This window comes from Stomoxys calcitrans, chromosome 1, assembly GCF_963082655.1.
Source record: "Stomoxys calcitrans chromosome 1, idStoCalc2.1, whole genome shotgun sequence".
Classification (NCBI taxonomy): Eukaryota; Metazoa; Arthropoda; class Insecta; order Diptera; family Muscidae; genus Stomoxys; species Stomoxys calcitrans.
The window spans coordinates 139,424,115-139,447,345 of NC_081552.1; the positions used below are offsets into that span (position 1 = coordinate 139,424,115).

Genomic DNA, 23,231 nt, shown 5'->3' on the forward strand with positions numbered 1-23,231 from the left:
TAGAAAATTTAGAAGTAAGCATTTATTTTTGAACAAAAGGTTATTATGGGACAATTTTGTGATTTTTCGTGACAAAAAAAAGTGTTCCTATTTTAAAGCTATTCTGTACTGAGTTCGTATCTTAGAGTAGTCAATGGAAGAAAAAGTGCACTATTCCTTTAACATAAGTCCGCAAAAAGGAACCTTTTTTAGTATAATGCATTTTTGGGTAATCGGAAGCTCGCACAGTTTTTCTTCTTCAAGGTCTTATAAACGTATTTTTAATACATTAAATAATAACTTTCTTATTATCTTTTATATATTTGCTAAATGTGTAACACCTATTTTTAAATGCCCTAAAATATCTGATTTTTCTTTCAGAAGTTTTAGAATTAAAAGCTAATCTTTTTATAGTAAATGTTCAACTTATTAGAACTCCTCGTAGACTTCTAAGGAATATAACTACTTCTGGTGTTTAATCGCCACTGTATTTCTAAATTACTTGATTATGGAAGCTGTTTTTACGCGAAATATTTAAATAGTATTGAATTGAATTCCCAAGTCTTGACTTTTTAATGGATGCCAAATCTTTTTTTCGAGGTCATATCGCAGAACTAGGTCAACTGGTTCTATTTCGAAATACGAAAGATTGCGGGGTCCAGACCGAATAACCAAACAAGAAACCTATGTTCCAATGTAAATGTATTCTGCTGATAGAATTGTAAATGAATCAGTGAAAGTGCCATAGATTGTAATAATGGTCAAATGGATTTTCTGGGCTTTATGAATGCTCGGAAGTTAAAATTAAAATAAATTTAATTGGCAGGTCCTACTTCTTCAAATTTTCAATTGAGAATCGAAAAAATTTAAATTGGAAAATTAATTGTATGTATTGAAAATTTTGTATATCTATGGCAACATAACAAGCACTGAAACAAATAGTTTTCATAGAAACAAAAAAATTCAACACAAGGTTTCTGTTTTTGTGAACTACTAGGACCATCATAGTTTCTTGGACCCAATTTTGTATATCATGCTCGCTCGCATTATACTCTCCAATACTTTTCATTTGATACCCATATTGTCCCGATCCGTCAACCTTGATTTTAGGTGGTGTTCTTGTTTCTCCCGTTGCCAGTACTATTTTTTTATATTTTCACCCTCATCCTTTGGCACCAGATGTAGTTTAAGTTAAATTTCAAAATTCTGCCTATATCCATCCGCCCTGCATAAATTTCACCCATTTCGTACCTTTTTGGTACATTTTTTAAAGTACAAATTTCCAAAAACTGTTATACGGTTGCCATAGAGTACAAAAGTTCGAAAATTCAGAGTTCTAGTTTAATTTACAATGAAAGTACCAATTGCGGTACTAAAGTACTATTTCTCCCACTTCCGGTGCGATTTTCCAATTTTTTTGCCAAACTTTCTGTTCGCGCCTTATCCAGCCTTATCCCGTGCTTATGACCCAAGACCAACATTCATGCAAAATTTCATGATTATAGCTTTGTAGCTTGGGCTGGGCGATGATCAGTCAGTCACACAACTCTTTGATATATATATACAAGCTGAACCGGTCCCGCTCCGCTGCGCCTCCTTTTACTTTATATGGATCAAAATTATCCTTAGAATATTTATTTTCGACAATAAAATAGTTTTTAGTGAAATACCATGCTACGAAAATAATATATGTATATCGCAAAAGCATAACAATATAAACGCCTTTATCTGAATCCCATATGATCTTTACTGGTCTATGAATTCGCTCGCAGGGTTTAGGGTCATTAACGTCTGGGGTGTTAAATATACTCCATTATTTAAAGTCTTTATTTCAGCTCGATATTGTCATGATGTCCGATTTAGGGGTGTTTTCGAGGGTTAGGTGGTCCCTTTGGCCATTTGGCCCCAACATTTGTACTCTTTGGGGGGTGTTTTGGAAAAAGGCGGTGCCCCAAATACATGGTCCCACATTTGAATACCAGATTCGTATTCTACTACCAAATACCTTTATTTGAGGCCCATATTGCGATGGTCAGTAAATAATTGTTGTTTGTGGGGCGTTTTAGGGAAGGGGTAGACCCCCAATACCTTTCATTTGAGCCCCACATTGACATGGTTGGTATATATGCCCGATTTAGGGGTGTTTTGGGGAGTGGGGTAGTCACTTAAACATTTAGCCCTATAAATATATCCGCATATATACCCCATATTGCCATTGGCTTCAAAATTGGATATCAAATTCGTTTTCTAATCTCAAATACCTTTCATTTAAACCCCTAATTGCAAAAGTCAGCAAATATGTCTGATTTAGAGTATGGGCCCTAAAAACTATCATATCGAGATCCACTCCCTTTAAGACCCAAAATTGTCATTGATATTTGGGCGTTGTTATGGGGGTGGGACGTCCCCTAGGGAGTTGGTCCTGAATGTTGATATCAGATTCGTTGTCTACTCCCAAATACCTTTCATTTGAGCCCCATATTTCCATAGTCGGCAAACATGACAGGTTTCGGGGGTGTTTTCGGGGATGGGGCGGCCACTTAGTGACTTGGCTTAATGACTTGGCTTTAGGGGTTTTTGGGGGTTGGGGTGGTCCCCCAAACACTTAGTCCGACAATTGGATAGTAGATACATTTTCTACTATTAAATACCTTTCATTTGAGGCCCATATTGTCATGATTGGTCTATATATATATTTGGTAGGTTTTGGTGGGTGGGGTTGCCCCCTTAGGTACCCCATCCGAAATTTGGATACCAAATTTTTATTTTCAGATTACTTTAAGAGAGGACACAAAATTTTGCTTAAATCGCACCACCCATCACCGAGATCTGGCGTTTCTGAAAATTAGGGTAAGGAGAGGGTCCGCCCCCCCCTCCCTTATTTTCACCACGGTATCATTATACATCATCTGTGAAAATTTCAAGAAAATAGGTTCAGCCGTTGTTGAGCCTATATGGAACACACAAACAAACAAACACAAATTGATTTTTATATATAAGAGGATAATGAGGATATGATACAGTGGCAATGGCAGCTCCCTAAACTGAGAGTCACGTAATTAGGATATGATATAACCATATAAAATTTTGCGAACAATAACGGTGGTGGCCATGGAGAACAATTTAGCAATATTCGATAGTTGGCGGCAAAACTTTTTCGTATATAAATTTCGCTTTATAAAAAGCATATTGTGAGTGGGGAATGTAGACTTTTCTATATATTATAACAATACATCTACAATGTAATTATAAGATCATCATCTTGTGGTGTAGACAATAAATCCATTAATGAATAAAAAATGCCTGTTCTTTATAACAATGTTGAAATGGCTCAAAGTCCAAAACATTCTTCAAGTACCTCGCTTCGAGTGAATTCAACGATAACATTTAATTCGACCAGCCGACTCTGTGTGGTAAATGTTCAATGGTTTTTGTATTTACCATACTATATGTCATAGCAGAGCAAATGTTCCTTATATAGGGGTTGTATATTCAAACTATATGTCTGAATATTCGAAGCTTTTTCGAGCATGCGCAATTAACAGCATGGCAAATTTTAGGACATTATCGTGAATGTCTACTCAAAGTCCTGTAGTTGTAATAAATAAATAGCTGTTTAAAATTTTCCGAGAAATATTCAAGTCTGAAATATATAACTAAATTTGTTTAAAGCCATATCGCTGTGCATATCAGTATTCTCAATGTAAGTGATTGAAGTGGTAGATTGTACAGAAATATTAATGAAGCAACATTCCTTCGTATGCGAGTATACATATTTTATTTCAATTTGCATTTGCATAGCAAATAGTAAGTAGTAGCTCGAAATCTGGTAGCAAGATTCTTTAAATTAAACGACAATAGACAAATTCCTTGAATTTATGAGATTTTTCCGGGACGCATTTGTTTTGGTATGATCCTACCCTCTAAACTTTGGTCAAATTGTTGGGCAACAACATCAGTTTGGTATTATATCAATATGAGAAAGTGAAAATTAATAAATTTGCAATCCAGAAAAGTGTTTTTTGCCCACTTTAGGCCATAATTGCTTCAACGGTGTTATCACTGAATGAAGATCTGTGTATGTGAATCCCTTAGAATCAAAATTAAAGTATGTTAAGGTAGAAATTAAAAAAACAACCAAAAGCACTAGTTGTACGTAGAAAGGTTTAGTTAGACAAGTGTAAAAAAAATATCAATGAAGGTCGCCACTTTAAGGCTTCCAATAGTGTTGTTTCGAATAATAAAGAAACATCGAGCAAACATTATCTTGTATTTTAGTCACTGTGTGCGGCGGTACTTGAATGATTTAAACATTTTCAAAAATTGATGTCGATGCACAGAGCGTCCCAAATTGAGGTGTCATTTTAAATTTTGACAAAAAACAAAACATTTTGGTGGGTATATAAACATTTTTATTTCCGGTTAAAAATAAAGAAGTATATCGATGTAGTGAGTAGAGGTACTTGCTCGACAGGCTCCGAATATTTTATCTAAATTATCATTCACTTGTTTGAAATCTTGAGAGTGCTTGGATATTTTAATTTCTACAGATTGGGTTGGTCTTTGATATATTTTCGGCTTAAGGTCTATATGAAGTAGCTAAAAGCCAAATTTATAAACGCAAACGCAAAATTTTGCATTTCTAGTTTCATTTACCTGTAAGTGCGAAGATCATTATTTCCTAATTTTTCGACGAAAGCGAGCTTGATGATAGATAATTTTTTTAAATGTATGGCGTTCTACGCATCCAAAGCTGTATTTTACAAGATTGTGAATGCTAGGATAGGCACAGATTCTAATATTGAGACATCAGGCAGTGTAGGGACAGGAGACTTAATACTGCCTAACGAACAGGGAGCCGATGACGAGGCCATCACCACTTTTCTCAAGATTGGGTAGATTAGGATAGGCAAAAATACTGACATTAAAACATCAAGAAGTGCTGCAATAGGAGATTTAAAAGAGCCCAACGAATAAATCCCATTTACTGGAGGACCAATGATGGAGGCCATCCAGATAAACCTTCACCGGCGCGAAACCGCTACACACGTTATGATTGAGAAAATCAGCGAAAGTGTAAATTATTTCTTCCCAAGGGTAGGTTAGGTTAGATTTAAGTGGCAGTCTGCCATCAGGCTCACATAGACGTTATCGTCTATTGTGATACCACAGGAACTGGAGAAGGAAGATGCCTTCTAGTTCCAACCGTTGAATCATCTAGATCGCTTTAAATAATCCAATAACTTGCGAATGTTCACATCAGCTAAATTAGACATGTTTTCAAAGAAATGAGAACCTCAAGTGGAACTCCTTCTGACTGCCAGTGCGGGACACACACACACGGACGTTCTGCAGAAGTCGTCAATTGCAAACTTCAGTCGGTCAGCATGTTTTCCGATCAGAAAGTGACCTGTCATGACGCCCATAATGACTGATACGTCTGTTTTAGTCTATGAGCAAAGCGGTAGACCTCTTCAAGCCTAGATTAGGCAGAATAATTTTGGTATGCTCACGGCCCCCCATTGTGACCATTTATTATTCGTTGCCCTTGGGGTCTGATACTGAAGAGTTAGCTTCCATATTGCTAGAGGCATACCCACTTCCCCGAGAATGTGTAAGGTAGTTTCTAGTCTGCTTTACAATTCCCTGGCATATTTCTGTGGCCCGGCACCCAGAACAGGTGAATATTGAACGGTTCAGCCATTTCGTTGAGAGATCTGCGACAGTCGAGGGTGGTGTTTGAATTCAGAAATACGTTCTCAAGGCATTTAATGGCTGACTGAATGTCTGAGAAGCGGTGTGTCAGGCAGAAGTCACTGCCTGGAACATCGGGCGTTGTATCAAGGATAACACAGTGTCCGTAGCTGCCGCATGACTAAAGAGAAAGCTCCCTTAGCCTCACGGCAGTGGTCGCAGCAATTTGTCTAGCCACAATGTCCATCTCGTTGAGAGATCTGCGACAGTCGAGGGTGGTGTTTGAATTCAGAAATACGTTCTCAAGGCATTTAATGGCTGATTGAATGTCTGAGAAGCGGTGTGTCAGGCAGAAGTCACTGCCTGGAACATCGGGCGTTGTATCAAGGATAACACAGTGTCCGTAGCTGCCGCATGACTAAAGAGAAAGCTCCCTTAGCCTCACGGCAGTGGTCGCAGCAATTTGTCTAGCCACAATGTCCAGAGGCATTAGATGTAGCAATGAATACAGTGCATCAGATGGCACCGTCCAACAGATGACAACACCATATAGCATTATAGGTCTAACAACTGCAGTATATACACAGTTCATCGGTTTAAACCCCAACTTTTGCCAATGGCTCTCTTGCAGGTGTATAGTGCAAGAGTTGCATTTCTTGCCCTTTCCATAATGTTTGATTTAAAGTTCAATTTCAGGTATTTTGAGCTCTAAGTAAATGGAGCATTCTCTCCTCCCAAGGAGATAGATGCCACTGTAAGTATAAGTAGCTTGTATCTCCTGCTGAAAAGAACTACTTCTGTCTTGCACGGATTTACGCCTAGTCAATTTTCGGTAGCCCACTTTGCTGTGGCACGGAGAGCTTCCTGGATTATATCTGTAAGAGTGCTGGGAAACTTTCCCTTAACCACAATGGCCACGTCATCCGCATAAGCTATAACTTTTAGATGTTTTTCTTCCAGAGACAATAATATATTGTTAATGGATATATTCCACCATGAGGTATTCTTCTGCTGACCCATCTCTTTAGATCCCCAGATCCCAAGCCTACCGTAATGCATCATTTAGTAAGTAAGTTATTTATAACCTTTCTTATGGTAGTGTTGATGCCTAGAAACTCCAGCCCCTTCATGATTGACGTTGGTTTTACAATATTGAAAGCACCTTCAACTTCATGAAATGATACCATTGTATATATCTTGACAGCGAGAGAACCTCTATGTAGCCGACTAGATCGTGAAGGACTGTTTCAGTGGACTTGTCCTTACTTTATGCATGCTGTTGACGAGACAGACGATCTACAGCGACCTTTGCTGTAAAATATGTTTCTATCAACCTCTTAAGAGTCTTCAGTATGAAGAACGACATGCTAACAGGGACCACGATATTCGACAATTGGACCTGGATATTCGACAGAATCAAGCAGATAAAAGTAAGAACACAACATACTGCTACAACAACAACAGCAAGTATTGTTCAAAATTGGACAAACATATGTATGGGAGCTAAATCCAAATGTGAGGAGCCAACGTGGAGCTAAGTTTTGCATGTCCGCTTGTGATCCTGAACACCTGGATTCGCACCCTGGCGAGAATATCAGAAACAATTCTTCACCAGTGGTTGCCCCTTCCCAATGCTGGCGACATTCGTGCAGTATTACCAACGGACAAAGTGGCGCCAAAAGAGGTTGTCATTGATATGCATTCGTCGCAGTTTGTTGGGAAATTGTGTCTGAGTCGAAAATCTATTGTGTGATTGAATGTGTAGACTCCTGTAAATCGTCAGGACCTGATGATGTATAACCGTTTGAATAACAATCTATGTCCGATAGACTGGCACCTTGGCTTAGCCACATATACTCTGTTTGTATCAGCATGTCGTTAATGCCTGTGGGATGGAAAATTACAAAGGTAATTTCATCCAATTAGTCTGTCTTCGTTTATACTGAAGACTGTAGAGAGATTGATAGAAACATATCTTAGAGTAGAGATCGCTGTAGATCGTCTGTCTTGGCAACATCATGCATATAGTGAGAGCAAGTCCACTGGAACAGCCCTTCAAGGAATACACAATGGTAGCATTTTTTGCCATTGAGGGTGCTTTTAGTTATGATAAACCGACGTCAACCATTTAGAGCTGGAGTTTATATGCATCATTGTTAACGTTAGAAAGTTTGTAAATAACTTTCTTACTAAAAGAAGAATTACGGAGGGTCTTTAGATCTAAAACAGATGGGTCAGCAGAGGAACACCTCAAGGAGGTGGACTGTCTCCCCTACTTTGGAATATAGCCATTCACAATATATTATTGTCTCTGGAAGTAAAACCTTGAAAGTGGCCGCGTATGCTGATGACGTGGCTATTGAGGTTAGGTGACAATTTTCCAGCACTCTTGGAGCTATACTTCAGGAAGCTCTAAGTGCGACAGCGAAATGGGCTACCGAAAGTGGTCTAGGCAAGAGTTAACGAACGAATTTGGCGTTGATGTTAAACAAGATCTCCTTTATTATTGATCAAGCATTGAGTATTTATACCCTTGCTTGGTCATAATTTTGCTTATGCTAAAATTCTTATTTCCTATGGAATTTGAGATTGCTCATTCTTGCACATTCGGCCATATAGAATTATATCATGTAATTTTATTGGTTTTCAATTGTTTTCGATGATCAGCCCTTCCAATACAAAGTTGCTTAGGCTGAGTCAAGATTGAAGACTATTTCATGCAAATGTTGACATTGACTGCGCCTCAAATGGTCCATACGTTAGTCCAATTCTTGTATACTCTTTCCAACATTTCTGCCGGTATCTCACGAATAAATGTTTCAATGTTGTCTTACAATGTGTCGATTAAAGCGGGCTTGTCTGCATAGACATAAGCTTTAATATAGCCCCACAACAAATAGTCTGTGTGGCTTGTGGCACCGTCTTGTTGAAACCACGTCTCACGCAAGTCGAGCTCTTGTATTTTAGGCAAAAGTAAGATATCATTTCACGGTAGCGCTCACGATTCACAGTTACGTTACAATTCGCATCATCTTTGAAGAAGTACGGTTCAATAATGCCACCATCCCATAAACCGCACCAAACTGTGACTTTTTCTTCTGGCTGATCTTCTCTCCAAAATCGACAATTCTGCTTATTAAGCGTACCTATTGAGCCAAAAATGAGCTTCGTCCATAAAATGGAAGAAGCGCGCGATGAACTTTCTTAACAGAGCCCGCATTTTGATGATAAAATTCATTAATTACAAAGCGTTGCTCGTTTGTAATACGATTCATGATTAAATTATAGACCAAGTTGAAAATGTTTGACAAGTTGAAATGTTGATGAAACAAAACACGAAATGTGCGTGAGCTGCTTAACGCAGTGTTGCCAAAATGATAATAGCTTAAAAATCACCCTTTATATTATGGTAAGTAAGCAATTTTTGAGGATTCGAATTACAAATTACAGTCAGTCAAGTGAAGTTTTGACTGAATAGTATATGGGACAATGCTTACGTTAAAGAGTCTATTTAATTTCATTTTCAAAGTCAATGTTACGTTGACTCAAGTCATTTTGTTGAACTACAACTGAAATAAAAGAAAAGTAAATAATGCTGACTTGAGTTTAATAGCCAGAATAAAGAATGTTGAAGGCACAAACAGTGAAGAGCAAAAGTGGGTACAGTCGTCAGAACTATAAAACCATATCGAGTTGTGGTTCGGTGGACGGCGCTTCAAAAGTCCACCTACTGCTCAATAATCAGCCGGGTCCAAAGGATGGCTTGTTTGTGCATCACAGCCGCAGTGAAGACGACACTATCTGATGCACTGAATTTTTACAACACCTAATGGCTCCGGACATTGTGGATACACAAATTGCTGCGACCACTGCTGCTAGGCTAAGAATGCTTTCTTTTTGGTCATGTGCCGGCTAGGGACACTGTGTTATTCTTGATAAAATGCCCGATGTTCCAGGCAGTGTGGGCTACACATTTCCTCAGCCGCTTCTTGATAAAAAGTATTGCACCACTATTCCTGACAGAAAGGATTGAAACATCCATATCCTGGACAAAATAAGTTCTAGATGTCATAGACTTCTATACGGATGAGTCCAAACTAGACGATTAGGGTTTGGGGTATACTTTGAAGAAGTAGGACTGGCCATATCGAGAAGGTTACCCGACAACTGTAGTGTGCATCAAGCGGAGATCTTGCTTAAATAAGTGGTGGAATGGCAAAGATATAAAGTCATAACGACAATTGGCAGAAATGTTTTCTCAGACCGCCAGGCAGCCATTAAATCTCGGGAGAACTTTTTTCTGGATTGCAAAATCGCCCTCCGCTTTTACAACCTCTCTCAGTCTTGATTTGAACTAGACTGAGCGAGGCTGGAACAAACTTCTCAGTCATTATGTCTGTCATAATAGGTCACTGTCTGATCGGAAAACATGCTGACAGACTGAGGTTTGCAATGTGTAGCAACTTCTGAAGAAGCTGTGAGGGCGGCGAGAAAGAAGAGACTTTGGAACATCTGCTGTGTGTGTGCCCGTATTGGCAGCCAGTAGGAGCTCCACTTTAGATTCTCATTTCTTTGAACACTTGTCTGAATTATGGGATGTGAACATTCGCAAGTTGTTGAATTATTTAGAGTGATCTTACTTCTTCCGTTCCCGTCTTATCTCAAAGGACGAAAACGTCTAAGTGAGTCTGAGGCCAGATTGCCACTTAAACCTATCCTAAATGTTCTAGCAACAAAAAATTTGTATTCGCCACAAATTCTTGCATGAATTTGTCATAAAGCATGTTGCAATTTTGTCGTAAACAAACTCCTAATTTTTTTTAAAAATTATGTTTATTTGTCGAGAATTTCATTTATTGCGTGTTTGATTGATATTTCGCACTAAAATAACTTGTACTTGCCGCAAATAATGCTAACATATATACATTCTTTTCAGATGAGAAATTCGTGGCTGTTTTGTCAATATTCAATATGCGGATTCCTATTGTCGCTCACAATGCTTATATATTTACCGCGAACAGGTAAGTACCACCACACTAGGGTGGTTTTATCTCGAAGGAAAAAAATTGTAAGGTTTTAAGATTCCCAAATTTTAAGTACAATTGGAGGATGTTCACACGTGCTGCTGGGGCCTCAAAGTTGTGAAAATCTCGATTTTTTTCGCTATTTGACGACTTTGATGACTTCGGCAACCCATATCACTCAAACGGCTTAAGCTGCCCGTACCATACATCAAATTAAAGGCTATACGCTTTTTAACATTTTATGTTCAATAACGAAGAACGTAAGTAGTACCAATGTCCTTAAAAACGTGATAGGTAGTCTGTCTGTTGTTTTCTGCCATTAAGATAGAGATCGCATTTATTATCCAATCATCACGAAAATTTGCATATATAACTTTCTAAGTCCAAAGACAAACGCTATGAATTTTGGGAAAAATAGGTTCAGATTTAGATATAGCTCCTATATATATAATTCGCTCGGTTTACACTTAAAAGGGCGTAGTTACAACAATTTTCGATGGATTTGCACGAAATTCGGTATGGAAAGCCTCAACCAATTTTTATCCAAATAGGTTTATGAAGGACAGCGGGGAAGGACAGAACTCAAAAAGGTACTTCGACAGCAGCAGCTAATGAAGCATCTGGGTTAGGTTAGGTTGAAGTGGCAGTCTGCCACTAGATTCACTTAGACGTTTTCGTTCATTGTGATACCACAGGAACAGAAGAAGGAAGATGCATTCTAGTTCCTACCATCCAGATCGCTTTAAAAAGCCCAACTACTTGCGAATGTTCACATCCGCTAAATCGGACAGGTTTTCAAAAAAATGAGAACCTAAAGTGGAACTCCTTCTGACTGCTAGTGCGGGACGCACACTAAGAAGTTGTTCTATAGTCTCTTCTTCTTCGATGTCCTCACAGCTACTGCAAAAGTCGTTACTGGCTACTATCAGTCTGTCAGCATGTTTTCGGATTTGACATTGTCCTGTCATTACGGATTGTGTCCGTGTCCGATTGAGGCGTCTGTTCTAGCCAGTGATAGCAAAGCGATAGAACTTATCAAGCCTAGATTAGGTCACAGTCCCTCTTTGTAACCATTCAGGAACGTTAAAGAAAATTCGACTCAAAGATAGCAAGAATCTATTTGACCATGAATAATTTAGTCAAAAACGTAATGTTTAGCATGGTTCTACGACTTTTTAATGTAGGAAGCTTTATAAGATTTAATCGGTACTCAAGGTCATACTGAAGATAACACTGTTCATGAGAGTCTCTCGTCGATCTGAAGATCTTGACATCATCTGCATACATCAAAATATTCGAGTGCTTTAAAGTTAAAGGGAGGTCGTTTATGAACAAACCAAACAGCACAGGGCCAAGATGACTACCCTGTGGAACACCTGAAGAGATAACAATTGATTTGGAAACTGCAGTACCAAATTTTCTCCTTGAGTACGTCCAGTCTGATATGATCTGATCCACTTTAGTAAAGAGGGACTGAAACCAATAAGGTATATTTTTCTTAACATGGCACTTAAATTTGTAAAAACTCAATTCGACATCAATGTTAATCTTTGATTTTATATAAAATAACATGTTTCAGCAGCGAATTTCGCTGCAAAAATAGCTTTCTTATTCGGGGCAACTTTTAGTGGTTAAGGAGTCGTAGCTTGTAGTTTGGGTGTAACTTGTGGAGTGTAAAATCTTGTTGTGCCAGGCGGTAAGTCAGAAGCACTATGAGCACTTGATGATGCAGCTGTGTTCGATGGAGTCAATGCGCCAGAAGGCGGCAGAGTGTAAAGTCTCGTGTAATCGGCGACTAAACTGGTTGATGGTTGCTGATCCATTGGAATTTAAATTTTAGACGGGACTGCGTTTATGGATTCAATGGTGTTTTTCGTTTACGCATTGAATCGATGGGTGAGTGCAGAAAATTCTCCAGGCATGATGCATTTTCGAAAACCGTTTTGTATCTTGCGAATTTTTCCATTAAGGCGATGAGTTCATTATAAATAGTTTCGAATTCACTGCGAGTATTCTTATAAAATGCATAAACTCAACATCAAATACTTTACACTTTGCACAACACCAACGAAGTCCTTTGTCTTCTCTTATGTTGTCGGCATTCCTTATAGAAAGTTTGACGCACTTTGCGTGATATCTCGTATAAGATACCATAGGTTCTTCGATTTTTTTAATTGAACATTTCGATTTCACACAGACCATGTTGAGATAAATGGTGGACAAATGATCCTATTGGGATACACTTTTATTTCAATTAATGTTAAAAAGTGAAGTATAGTTTTAGGGATAGATGGTAAATTTTGGGTCGCAATAAATGTTTACTGAAAAGCTCTATTCATTGAAATTACAACAAGGAAACTCTCTATTTATTTGTGAGAGAACTACGGCAGTTTCACTAGACACTCTTTTATTAGTGTTTTGTTGTTTTGTTTGTAGTCTTCTTTTTCCAACTTTGCAAATACTTTATATGAACTTTTATTATACCCTCCACCATAGAATGGGGGTATGCTAATTTCGTCATTCTGTTTGTAACTCCTCGAACTATTCGTCTAAGACCCCATAAAGTATATATATTTTTGATCGTCATGACATTTTAAGTCGAATTAGTCATGTCCGTCCGTCTGTCCGTCCGTCCGTCTGTCGAAAGCACGCTAACTTTCGAAGTAGTAAAGCTAGCCATTTGAAATTTTCCACACATACTTCTTATTAGTGTAGGTCGGTTGGGATTGTAAATGGGCTATATCTTGAGCCGCTTGGATGAGGTGTTTTATTATGACTTCCAACAACTGTGTTGAGTATGGTTTAAATCGGTCCATAATCTGATATAGCTGCCATATAACCCGATCTGGGGTCTTGACTTCTTGAGCCTCTACAGAGAGCAATTCCTATCCGATTTGGCTGAAATATTGCATGACGTATTTTGTTATGACATCCAACTAATATGCTTAGTATGGTTCAAATCTGTCCATAACCTGATATAGCTGCCATATAAACTGATCTGGGGTCTTGACTTCTTAAACAACTAGGAGGAGCAATTATTATCAGATTTAGCTGAAATTTTGTACAACGGCTTCTCTCATCACCTTTAACATACGTGTCGAAAACGGCATGAATCGGTTTATAGCCTAATGCACCTCCCCTATAAACCGATCTCCCTATTTTTCTTCTTCAGCCCCTAAAGTTTGCTATTCTTACTAGATTTGGCTGAAATTTTACACAATGACTTCTCTATGGTCCGAATATTAAGTTCAATTATGGTCCGAAATGAACCATAACTTGATATTGTTCCAATAACATAGCAATTGCTTTCTTGTATCCTTTGTTTGCCTTAAAAGAGATACCGTGGCAAGAGCTCGACAAATGCGATCCATGGTGGAGGGTATATAAGATTCGGCCCGGCCGAACGCTTTTACTTGTTTTTGATTTGTTATGTCATTTAATGCACTTTTCAATATATTGAACGGAAAAATTGTGTCACCAGATCGATTCAAACTTGTATTTTTATTGTTGGTCGTAGTAATCACAACTGGAACTATAAAAACTTGCGTTCTTAATGCCTGCTTTAAAAGAACACGTCCACTCTCTATGACAGCTTTCTAATGTTTGGTGATGGCAGTAGTCTACATGGGAGAAGAACAGGGCTGTATACCTAGGAATAATTGGCGTAGGGAAGTCAATGGACTGTCGTTAGTATACTCCGATGTTCTTGCGGAATTTCCTAGGTCTCCTGAAGTTTTTGACGATGCAGGCTGGTATCGGGGTCGATACAGACTATGTATCGTTGTGCGCTAAAAAGGATTGGTGAGATCTGGTCAGGTGCAGCACTAGATGTAGTCAAGAAGGAAGATATTACTTTTTGACCAAAGGCGCATACTTGGATACCAAGGATTCCCTCAGATCCTGAATCCATATTTGGAAGACTTAGGGAATGTAATCCCAATCTCTCAACCATCGACTGGAAGATTGGTAGATTGGATGAGGCTGATGGTGACCGGAGACATGCAGTATTCGTACTAAACTCCGGCTGTCTCGCAGATCACAACAAGTCTGAAGGAGTTGTATTCTACGGATTCCCTTCTCCTTCCCTTTTTCTTATTATCATCAACGAACTGTTGAGTCAGACATCGAATCCGATCGACTCATTTGCGGATGACAGAAATCTCTGTCATTCGTGCTCATTCAACCATAGGTCGAGACACTCTGCCGGGATTTACTGTCCATTTCTAAGTGGAGTCAAATGAATCGAGAAGATTATAATGCACGGAAGACTCAGCGCTGCTTGTTGTCACACAAACGATTCGCTGACCCATTACGATCATCTTTGCCTACCAACGGTATAAATGTTGAGCTATTGATGTCCTGAGCATGAAAATACAAAGTGATGTCCGTTAGGCTAAACATGTATTTGAAATGTCGAAAGAAGCATTCGTATTGGTGGAATTAACTTCCGGCTAATGTTTTTCCCACCCACTATGACATCCAGAGATTTAAGACAAATGTCAAAAAACAATACATCCATACTTACTTTACTTAAATCGGCTATGACAAAACATTTGTTCCACTAGCCGAACGTAGAATAGCGTTCCAAGCGCCTCGATCTTCTGTGCTCATTCTGAAATCTCTGACACCAAGTTTCAGATGTCTTCCACCACTTGATCTTTCCATCGGGCTTTTGGTCTTCCCGGTTTGAGTGTATCACCGTGTTTGCCTTCAAAAGACTTTTTTGCTGCAGCTTCTTCATCCATTCTGACAACATGACCTAGCCAATGCAGCCGTTGTATTTTGATACGCGTAACTATGCTATCGTCGTCATACAGCTCATAGAGCTCGTGGTACATAGGACGCCTATATTCTCCATTAACCCAAACTGGTTCATATATTTTACGAAGAATCTTTTTCTCAAATACTCCAAGCACTGCCTTCACAAGTACCCGTGCCTCAGAACCATATAACAACACTGGTGGTATCAGTGTCTTCTATAGAGTACTAGCTGACCAGGGCCCGCTCCGCTGAGCCTTCTTTTACTTTATATAGATCAAAAGTTTCCTTGGAATATTTATTGCCGACAATTAAAGAGCCTTTACTGAATTAACATGCCACGAAAATAGTATATCGCTCGACAAACAGTTTAACAATATAAGTGCCTTTATCTGAGTCCCATAAGATTTTTATTGGTCTACAAATTTAAGTTTGGATGTATGGTGTACTCCATTCTTAAAATACTTTATTTCAGCCCGATATTCTCATGATGTCTGCTGTAGGGGTGTTTTCGTAGGTGAGACACTTGGCCCTGAAAAAATATCAGCATCGTGCTCTTCTCTCAAATATCATTTATTTAAACCCCATATTGCCATTGGTTTAGGGGAGTTTACAGGATGAGGCGTCCCCCAAACACATGGCCCCAAAATAGGTTGTCAAATTTGTTTTCTAATCTCAAATGCCTTTCATTTGAGCCACATATTGGCATGGTCAAAAAATGTTTACCCTTTGGGGGGTGTTTTGGGGATGGGGTGATGCCTTAGATACATGGTCCTACATTTGGATATCAAATTTGTTTTCTACTCGTTTATTTGAGCCCCATATTGCGATGGTCAGTAACAAATTGCTGTTTGTGGGGTATTTTGTCCCGAAAGTGGGTATCAATTTTTGCTCTACCACCCAATACCTTTCATTTAAGCTCCATATTGACATGGTCGGTAATTATGCCCGGTTTAGGGGTGTTTTGGGGATTGGGGTGGTCCCCCAAGCACTAAGCCCGGAAAATATATCAGCAACGTGCTCTATTCTCATATAACTATATATCATTTATTTGAACCCCATATTGCCATTGGCCTCAAAATTGGATATCAAATTCGTTTTCTAATCTCATTTAAACTCCTTATTTGGCCCTAAAAACTATAAATATTTACTTCCACTCTCTTTAAGACCCAAATTGTCTTGGTGTGCAAATACGTCGAATGGGGGTTTGTTATGGTGGTGGGACGTCCCCTGGACAGTTGGCCCCTAATGTTGATATCAGATACGTGGTCTACTCCCAAATACCTTTAATTTGAGCCCCATATTTCCATAGTCAGCAGACATTACCGGCTTGGGGGTGTTTTGGAGGATGGACGGCCGATACATATATCGGATTAGTGTTCTACTCTAAAAACCCTCTTATTTGAGCCTCATATTGCTATAGTCAGCAAATACTTCCTATTTGAGCGGTGTTGTGGGGTTGGTGTGGCCCCATAAACACTTTTCCCGAATATTGATATCAAATTCGTGCTTTACTCCCAAAGACCTTTCATTTGAGCCCCATATTGCTATGGTCGTTAATTTGTCACCTTTGGGGGATGTTTTTGGTGTGAGGCGGCCCCCCAAACACTTGGTCCCATATTTTGATATCAGATTCGTATTCTACATTCAAATACCTTTTATTTAAGCCCAACATTCCCATGGTCAGTAAATAAGTCCTGTTTGGGAGGTGTTTTGGGAAAGGGGTGGACCCCCAGAAACGTGGCCCCACATTTGAATATCAGATTCGTATTCCACTCGCAAATACCTTTCATTTGAGTCCCATATTGCCATGGTCGGTAAATATGTCCGATGTAGGGGCGTTTTGGGGCTTGGGGTGGTCCCCCTAGCACTTGGTACGACAATTGGATGTCAGATACGTTCTCTCATTCTAAATACCTTACTATATACTATATACTATACCTTACTATATACTATATGAGAGCACACAAAATTTCGCTTAAATCGCACCACCCATCTCAGAGATCTGGTGTTTCTGAAAATTAGGGTAAAGGGGAGGGTCCGGTCCCCCTTCAGATATCAAAAAATGTATTTAGTACCATATTTTCACCACGGGGTCATTATGCACCATCTGTGAAAATTTCAAGAAAATCGGCTCAGCCGTTTCTGAATCTATAAGGAACACACAAACATACAAACAAACCTACAAACAAACACAAATTGATATTTATATATAGGAATTCTTCGTCTGTCGAGAGGTGGCCTTGTTTGTAAACTGCTAACTTAATCCAAAGAAGCATCTGTTTGCCAGTATTACCTTTATTCTTCGCTCTATGTCAAAGCAGGTTCCATTCGTTTCGGTATCGGCGGTGCCGAGGTAAATAAAGTTACTGACTATCTCAAAGTTGTGGTTCCCAACTTTCTCCATATTCCTTATCTGCTCGGTTGTACAAGGCGTTTTGGGAGTTGAAACCATCAATTTCGTTTTATCTCCATTACTGCCAGACCCATTTTCACTGACTCTCTTTCGATTCTTTCAAAGGCTGAAGTTAATACTTCGTCTGACAGACCTATGATGTCGATATCTATTCACTTCTGCATCTCGTATAATCTTCTCCAACAGGATATTAAAGAGGTCACACGATAGGCTGTCTCCTTGTCTGAAACCTCGTTTGGTATTGAATGGTTCGTAGAGGTTCTTTCCTATTCTTACTGAGTAACGCGTAGCAGCAAGTGTTATCCTGCAGAGTCTTATTAATTTTGCAGGGATACCAAACTCAGACATGGCTTAAAATACCTTTGAACGTAAAGAGGTATCGAAAGCGGCTTTGTAGTCAACAAAGATAAAGATTTTGCGCAGTGTGAATATCCGGTCTAGGGTGGATTTACCAGGTCTAAAGCCGCATACTTCCCTATATATGGCATACGATTCAGAGGTGCCACCTTCAATCCTTAAGTTGCTGGTGGAAGCCGCTTCTGCAGGGAAGTGATGCTTATGCACATCACCGGATATGGGAAAGTTCGGATTTCAACGAAAGGGGTGAGCTGCTTATCGAATACATTATCAGCTGCAATCTGGCGATGGTCGAGGTGTACCTGTATTCTAAATTTCAGAACTTTAGCTCAAATTGCAAAGAGCCTAGCACTTTGTACGTGCCATATAAACCGATCTTGGGTCTTGACTTCTCGAGCCTCTAGAGGGCGCAATTCTCGTCCAATTTGAAATTTGAAATTTTTTTTTTGAAATTTTGCACGTAGTGTTTTGGTGTTACTTCCAACAACGGTTTATAGTATTATTAAAATCGGTTAATAATTTGGTATAGCTGTCATATAAAGCGATCTTGGATCTTGACTTCTTGAGCCAATAGAGCTCGAAATTCTCATCCGATTTGGCTGAAATTTTGTTATGACTTTCAATAACTGTGCTAAGTATGGCGCAAACCGGTACATAACCTGATATAGCTGCCATTTGAACCGATCTGAGATCTTCACTTCTTGAGCCTCTAGAGGGCGTAATTCTCGTCCGATGTGGAAGAAAATTTCTTCATCGGCTTCTCTTATGATCTTCAACATGTTTACCCCTTTTAGCATAAACAGTCATTTGTGCCAAATCTCGAAGTTCTAGCTCAACCCGTTCGCCCTGTGCAAAATTCTCCTATTTATAAATGTCCAAACACTAATTTGGCCTCCTAATTTAGGTTGCCATAGTGTACCTAAGTACTAAAATTCAAAGCTCTAGCTCAATTAACAAAAAAGGTACCAACAAGAACCAATTTCGGTGCTAAACGGGCTATTTCGTCCACTTCTGGTACGATTTTGTGAAATTGTTGTTAGTTTTTCGAGACGCTTTTTAATTTGATCCCAAAATCATAACTTTAGCCCTATCCGTTCGCGCTGGACGAATATTCACCATTTCGCATCTTTACTTACGAATATCATCAAGCCCGGCCTTATCTCGCGCCTCCGACCCCAGCCCAACATTCATGCAAAAATTCATAATTCTAGTTTAAGCCATTTGGGTTGGGCAGTGATTAGTCAGTCACGCAACGTTCTCTATACAGTCTTCGGCATAAGTATTTTGACTAAATAATTTTTGAACAGTTTAGCTTACAGAATTTTTTGTACCCACCACCATAGGATGGGGGTATACTAATTTAGTCATTTCGTTTGTAACACCTCGAAATACTCGTCTAAGACTCCATAAAGTATATATATTCTTGATCGTCTCCACGCTCTAAGTCGATCTAGCCATGTCCGTCCGCCCGTCTATCGAAATCACGATAGCGGTCGAACGCGTAAAGCTAGCCGCTTGAAATTTTCCACAGATACTACATACTGATGTAGGGCGTTGGGGATTTCAAATGGGCTATATCGGCTCAGATTTAGATATAGCTCCCATATAAACCGATCTCCAGATTTGACTTCTTGAGCCCTGGAACCCGCAATTTTGGCCGATTTAGCTGAACTTTTGCATGCGGTGTACTGTTACTGAGCCAACTCGTTGTCTTATCCTTTCCTAAATGGCGGCCATTGGTTTACTTAATTTTTCCAAATTCTAATTTAAAAAACATATTTTAGATATTTTGATATAAAAAATTACTTTAGCCAGACCAAAATTCATTATTTCCAAATGATAATGACATGCCCACACATTTCAAAATGCACTATGTCGAAATGCCCATGCCAACTATTATAAAGGTGACGAAGTAGTGCCTTGGGTATAAGTTACATATAAAGGGCGTGGAAACTTGGACCAAATGAATTGAAGAGTGGAAAAAGATAAAATGTTGATAAATGTTTTACAAAATTTCACTTTCCTCCAGTGATAGATTTATTGGGGGGCTATTTATTTTACAGCTAGGCACTGCTCTTTGCCATTAAGGACCAAATTTTATACCCACCACCATGGAATGGGCGTATACTAATAAAGTCATTCCGTGTGTAGCATCTCGAAATATTGATTGAGGACCCCATAAAGTATATATATTCTTGATCGTCTCGACGCTCTGAGTCGATCTAGCCATGTCCGTTCGTCCGTCTGTCGAAATCAAGATAGCGGTCATGACATAATTACAGGTAGTATACCGTAAACAGATGAGTAAAATTGTTTCTCGTTAAGTGCACTATCTGTCAAGGTGTTTAGGTTGTGTGTGTTAACAGTTAAGGTTGTGTGTCTTAACAGTTAAGAGCCATAACTCACACAAACAACGAAATATTGCACGAACTAGTAACATACTCAAATTCAGAGTTGCACTAATCACCGATTTTGACAGATAGTGCACTCAATATTTTATTGTTGGGCAACTGCCACAACCTGTAAATGAATATATCTTGATAGCGATAGAACGCGTAAAGCTAGCCACTTGAAATTTTGCACAGGTATTTAATACTGATGTAGGTCGTTGGGTATTGCAAATGGGCTATATAGGTTTAGATTTGGATATAGCTCCCTTCAGGGACGTAGCCTGGATGTTATTTGGGGGCGCTCATTTTAATTTCCTCTCATACTAGTTTTATGACCTCAACATGTAATTGTTTGTGTCGGTCAATTGGTTTTAAATGACTTTTATTTTCATAAAATTTTTCGCAAACAAATTGAAAATATAAGCAAATAAAAATGTTAATTATTTCAATAAAACAAATTTTGAATAATATTTACAACGAGCTATCTATGTTCTGCTTAAATGATGATGTTTTTACCCTTCAAACTTTATTAACATCGATCGAAAATCCGTTTTTGATGAAAAGATTTCCGTTAAGAATTGCATCCATATCCCGTAATAAAAGGTCATATTTGGGGGAAATTGGCTTGTCGAAAGTCGGTAGTTTTTTACATACAAAAATATCCCACAAAAATTTTTCCCAAAATTGTTAGGAGTGATATTTCTGGAATCCATTTTAGTGTCTTGTTGCATTTGATGGTTTCTATATAAAAAAATAAATTTACGGTGATAAGCCAGCAGGTGCTTTTTAATGTTAATGTAATGAAATTCCACCTTTTTCGCTAAATAGTGATAAAGTATTAAACATTTTTTTTTTGTTGCAAATACATAGTGACGTAGAAAATAAAATTATTTTTATATTTTCAAAATTTTTTGTAAACATTTTTTAAAAAAATGTTGTTAAAAAAAATTAAAAAAAAATGACTACGTCAATATAAATTCGGCAGAGCCCGGCAGGGATTCGAACTTGGGCACACGGAGCAAAAGCGAGAGTCGTTGCCGTTGTCTAGCGTCCGAAGCCATCAATACAGCTTCCAACAGATGCTCAGAATCATGTGCACCACGGAGGTAGTGTAATTGCCACAGAAAAAAGTCTGTCATTACACAAAAACACATGCATTGGGAAAAAGTACAGCTTATAGACAGGGTTGTCGAGTGTGGTTAATGTGGTAATTGTATCATAGATGCGTTTCGCAATAAATACGATTCAAATACAACATACCAACGCACGGTCCTTGAAGCCATCACACCTAATATGGTTGAAAAGTCTTTTAACCAAAAACGAAACGCGTCCCATAATGGTTGGTGTGAGTTGGTATCTTTGGCTTTCCTTTTCCATTTGCAATCTCCGATCATTGAGCTCTTCTCGAAAGAGAAACACACAAACAAAAATGCTCTATATAATGAATAAATGGAATTTCATCCAAACTGGACAAGGGAATCGAGATTCAAGCGCAATGTTGGAAATCATAACAGAACACTATATGCAAAATTTTAGCCAAATCGGAGAAAAATTACGGCTTCCAGGTGCTCAAGAAGTAAAATCTGGAGATCAAATTTGCAATCCCCAAAGATCTACATCGATAATAAGTATCTGTGCAAAATTTCAAGCGCCTAGCTTTACGCGTTAGACCTCTGTCATGTTTACAATGAAGAATATATATACTTTATGGGGCCTTAGGCGAATATTTCGGGGTGTTACAAAGGGAATGACTAAATTAGTAAACCCCCATCCTATGGTGATGGGTATAAAAATTCTGTAAGCTAAACTGTTCGAATATTAGTTTGTCAAAATACTTATGCCGATGACTATATAAAAGAGTTGCGTGACTGACAGATCATTGCCCAGTCCAAACGGCTAAACAAGAATCCTGAAATTTGGTAAAGTTGAAAGATTGGAAAATCGTAAGTGTTAGAAAAAGTACGTTTAGTACCGCAATTGGTACTTTCCTTGTAAATTGGACTAGAGCTCTGAATTTTGGATTTTAGGTACTTTCTAGCAACATTAATTGGGTTATTATAAGAGTTTTTGGAAATTTGTCCATTTAGATACTAAAAAAAGTATCAAAAATGTACAAAATGGATGAACTTTGCACAGGGCTGATGGATAGAGGTGCAATTTTAAAATTTCACGTACGTTTAGTACAGCAGGAAATATGTGATGGATGACTAAATGATCTAATCAAAACTCGTAAATTCTGGTACCAGAATTGGTCCCATTTGGTGCTTTCTTTAAAGATGGAGCTGGAGATATGAAAATAGGCATGTATATACAACTAGGAAAAATATAATGGGTGACTATAAGCTTTTTACAATTCATACATTTTGGTTGCAAAATTGATACCATTTGGCACTTTCTTTCAGACCTCTGGCTCCATCGGCATGTAGGTAACACTTTGGAATATATGATGGGCGACTTAATGAGTTTTTCACAATTCGAACGAAATTACTATTTGGCACTCTCTTTATAGATGGATCTATAGATCCGAAATTTGGCATGTAGGTACAACTAAGAAAGAAATGATGGATGACTTAATGATGTATTCAAAATTCGTATATTTTGGTACCAAAATTG

At 38.5% G+C, this 23,231-nt stretch overlaps 1 protein-coding gene across 2 annotated transcripts in view; it reads left to right on the forward strand.

The window, feature by feature from the left end:
• The first annotated feature begins 3,522 nt into the window (after window positions 1-3,522).
• Window positions 3,523-23,231, forward strand: part of LOC106093197 (limbic system-associated membrane protein) — a 101,361-nt gene continuing 81,652 nt past the window's right edge. The window contains exons 1-2 of one of the 2 annotated variants that reach the window (XM_013260213.2): window positions 3,523-3,682; window positions 10,610-10,694. In XM_013260213.2, coding sequence (XP_013115667.1) covers window positions 10,610-10,694 — 85 coding nt within the window. In that variant the 5' untranslated portion in view covers window positions 3,523-3,682. Of the gene's footprint in view, window positions 3,683-3,767; window positions 3,787-10,609; window positions 10,695-23,231 lie in introns of those variants that run through there. The other variant, XM_059360857.1, reaches the window with a different exon arrangement.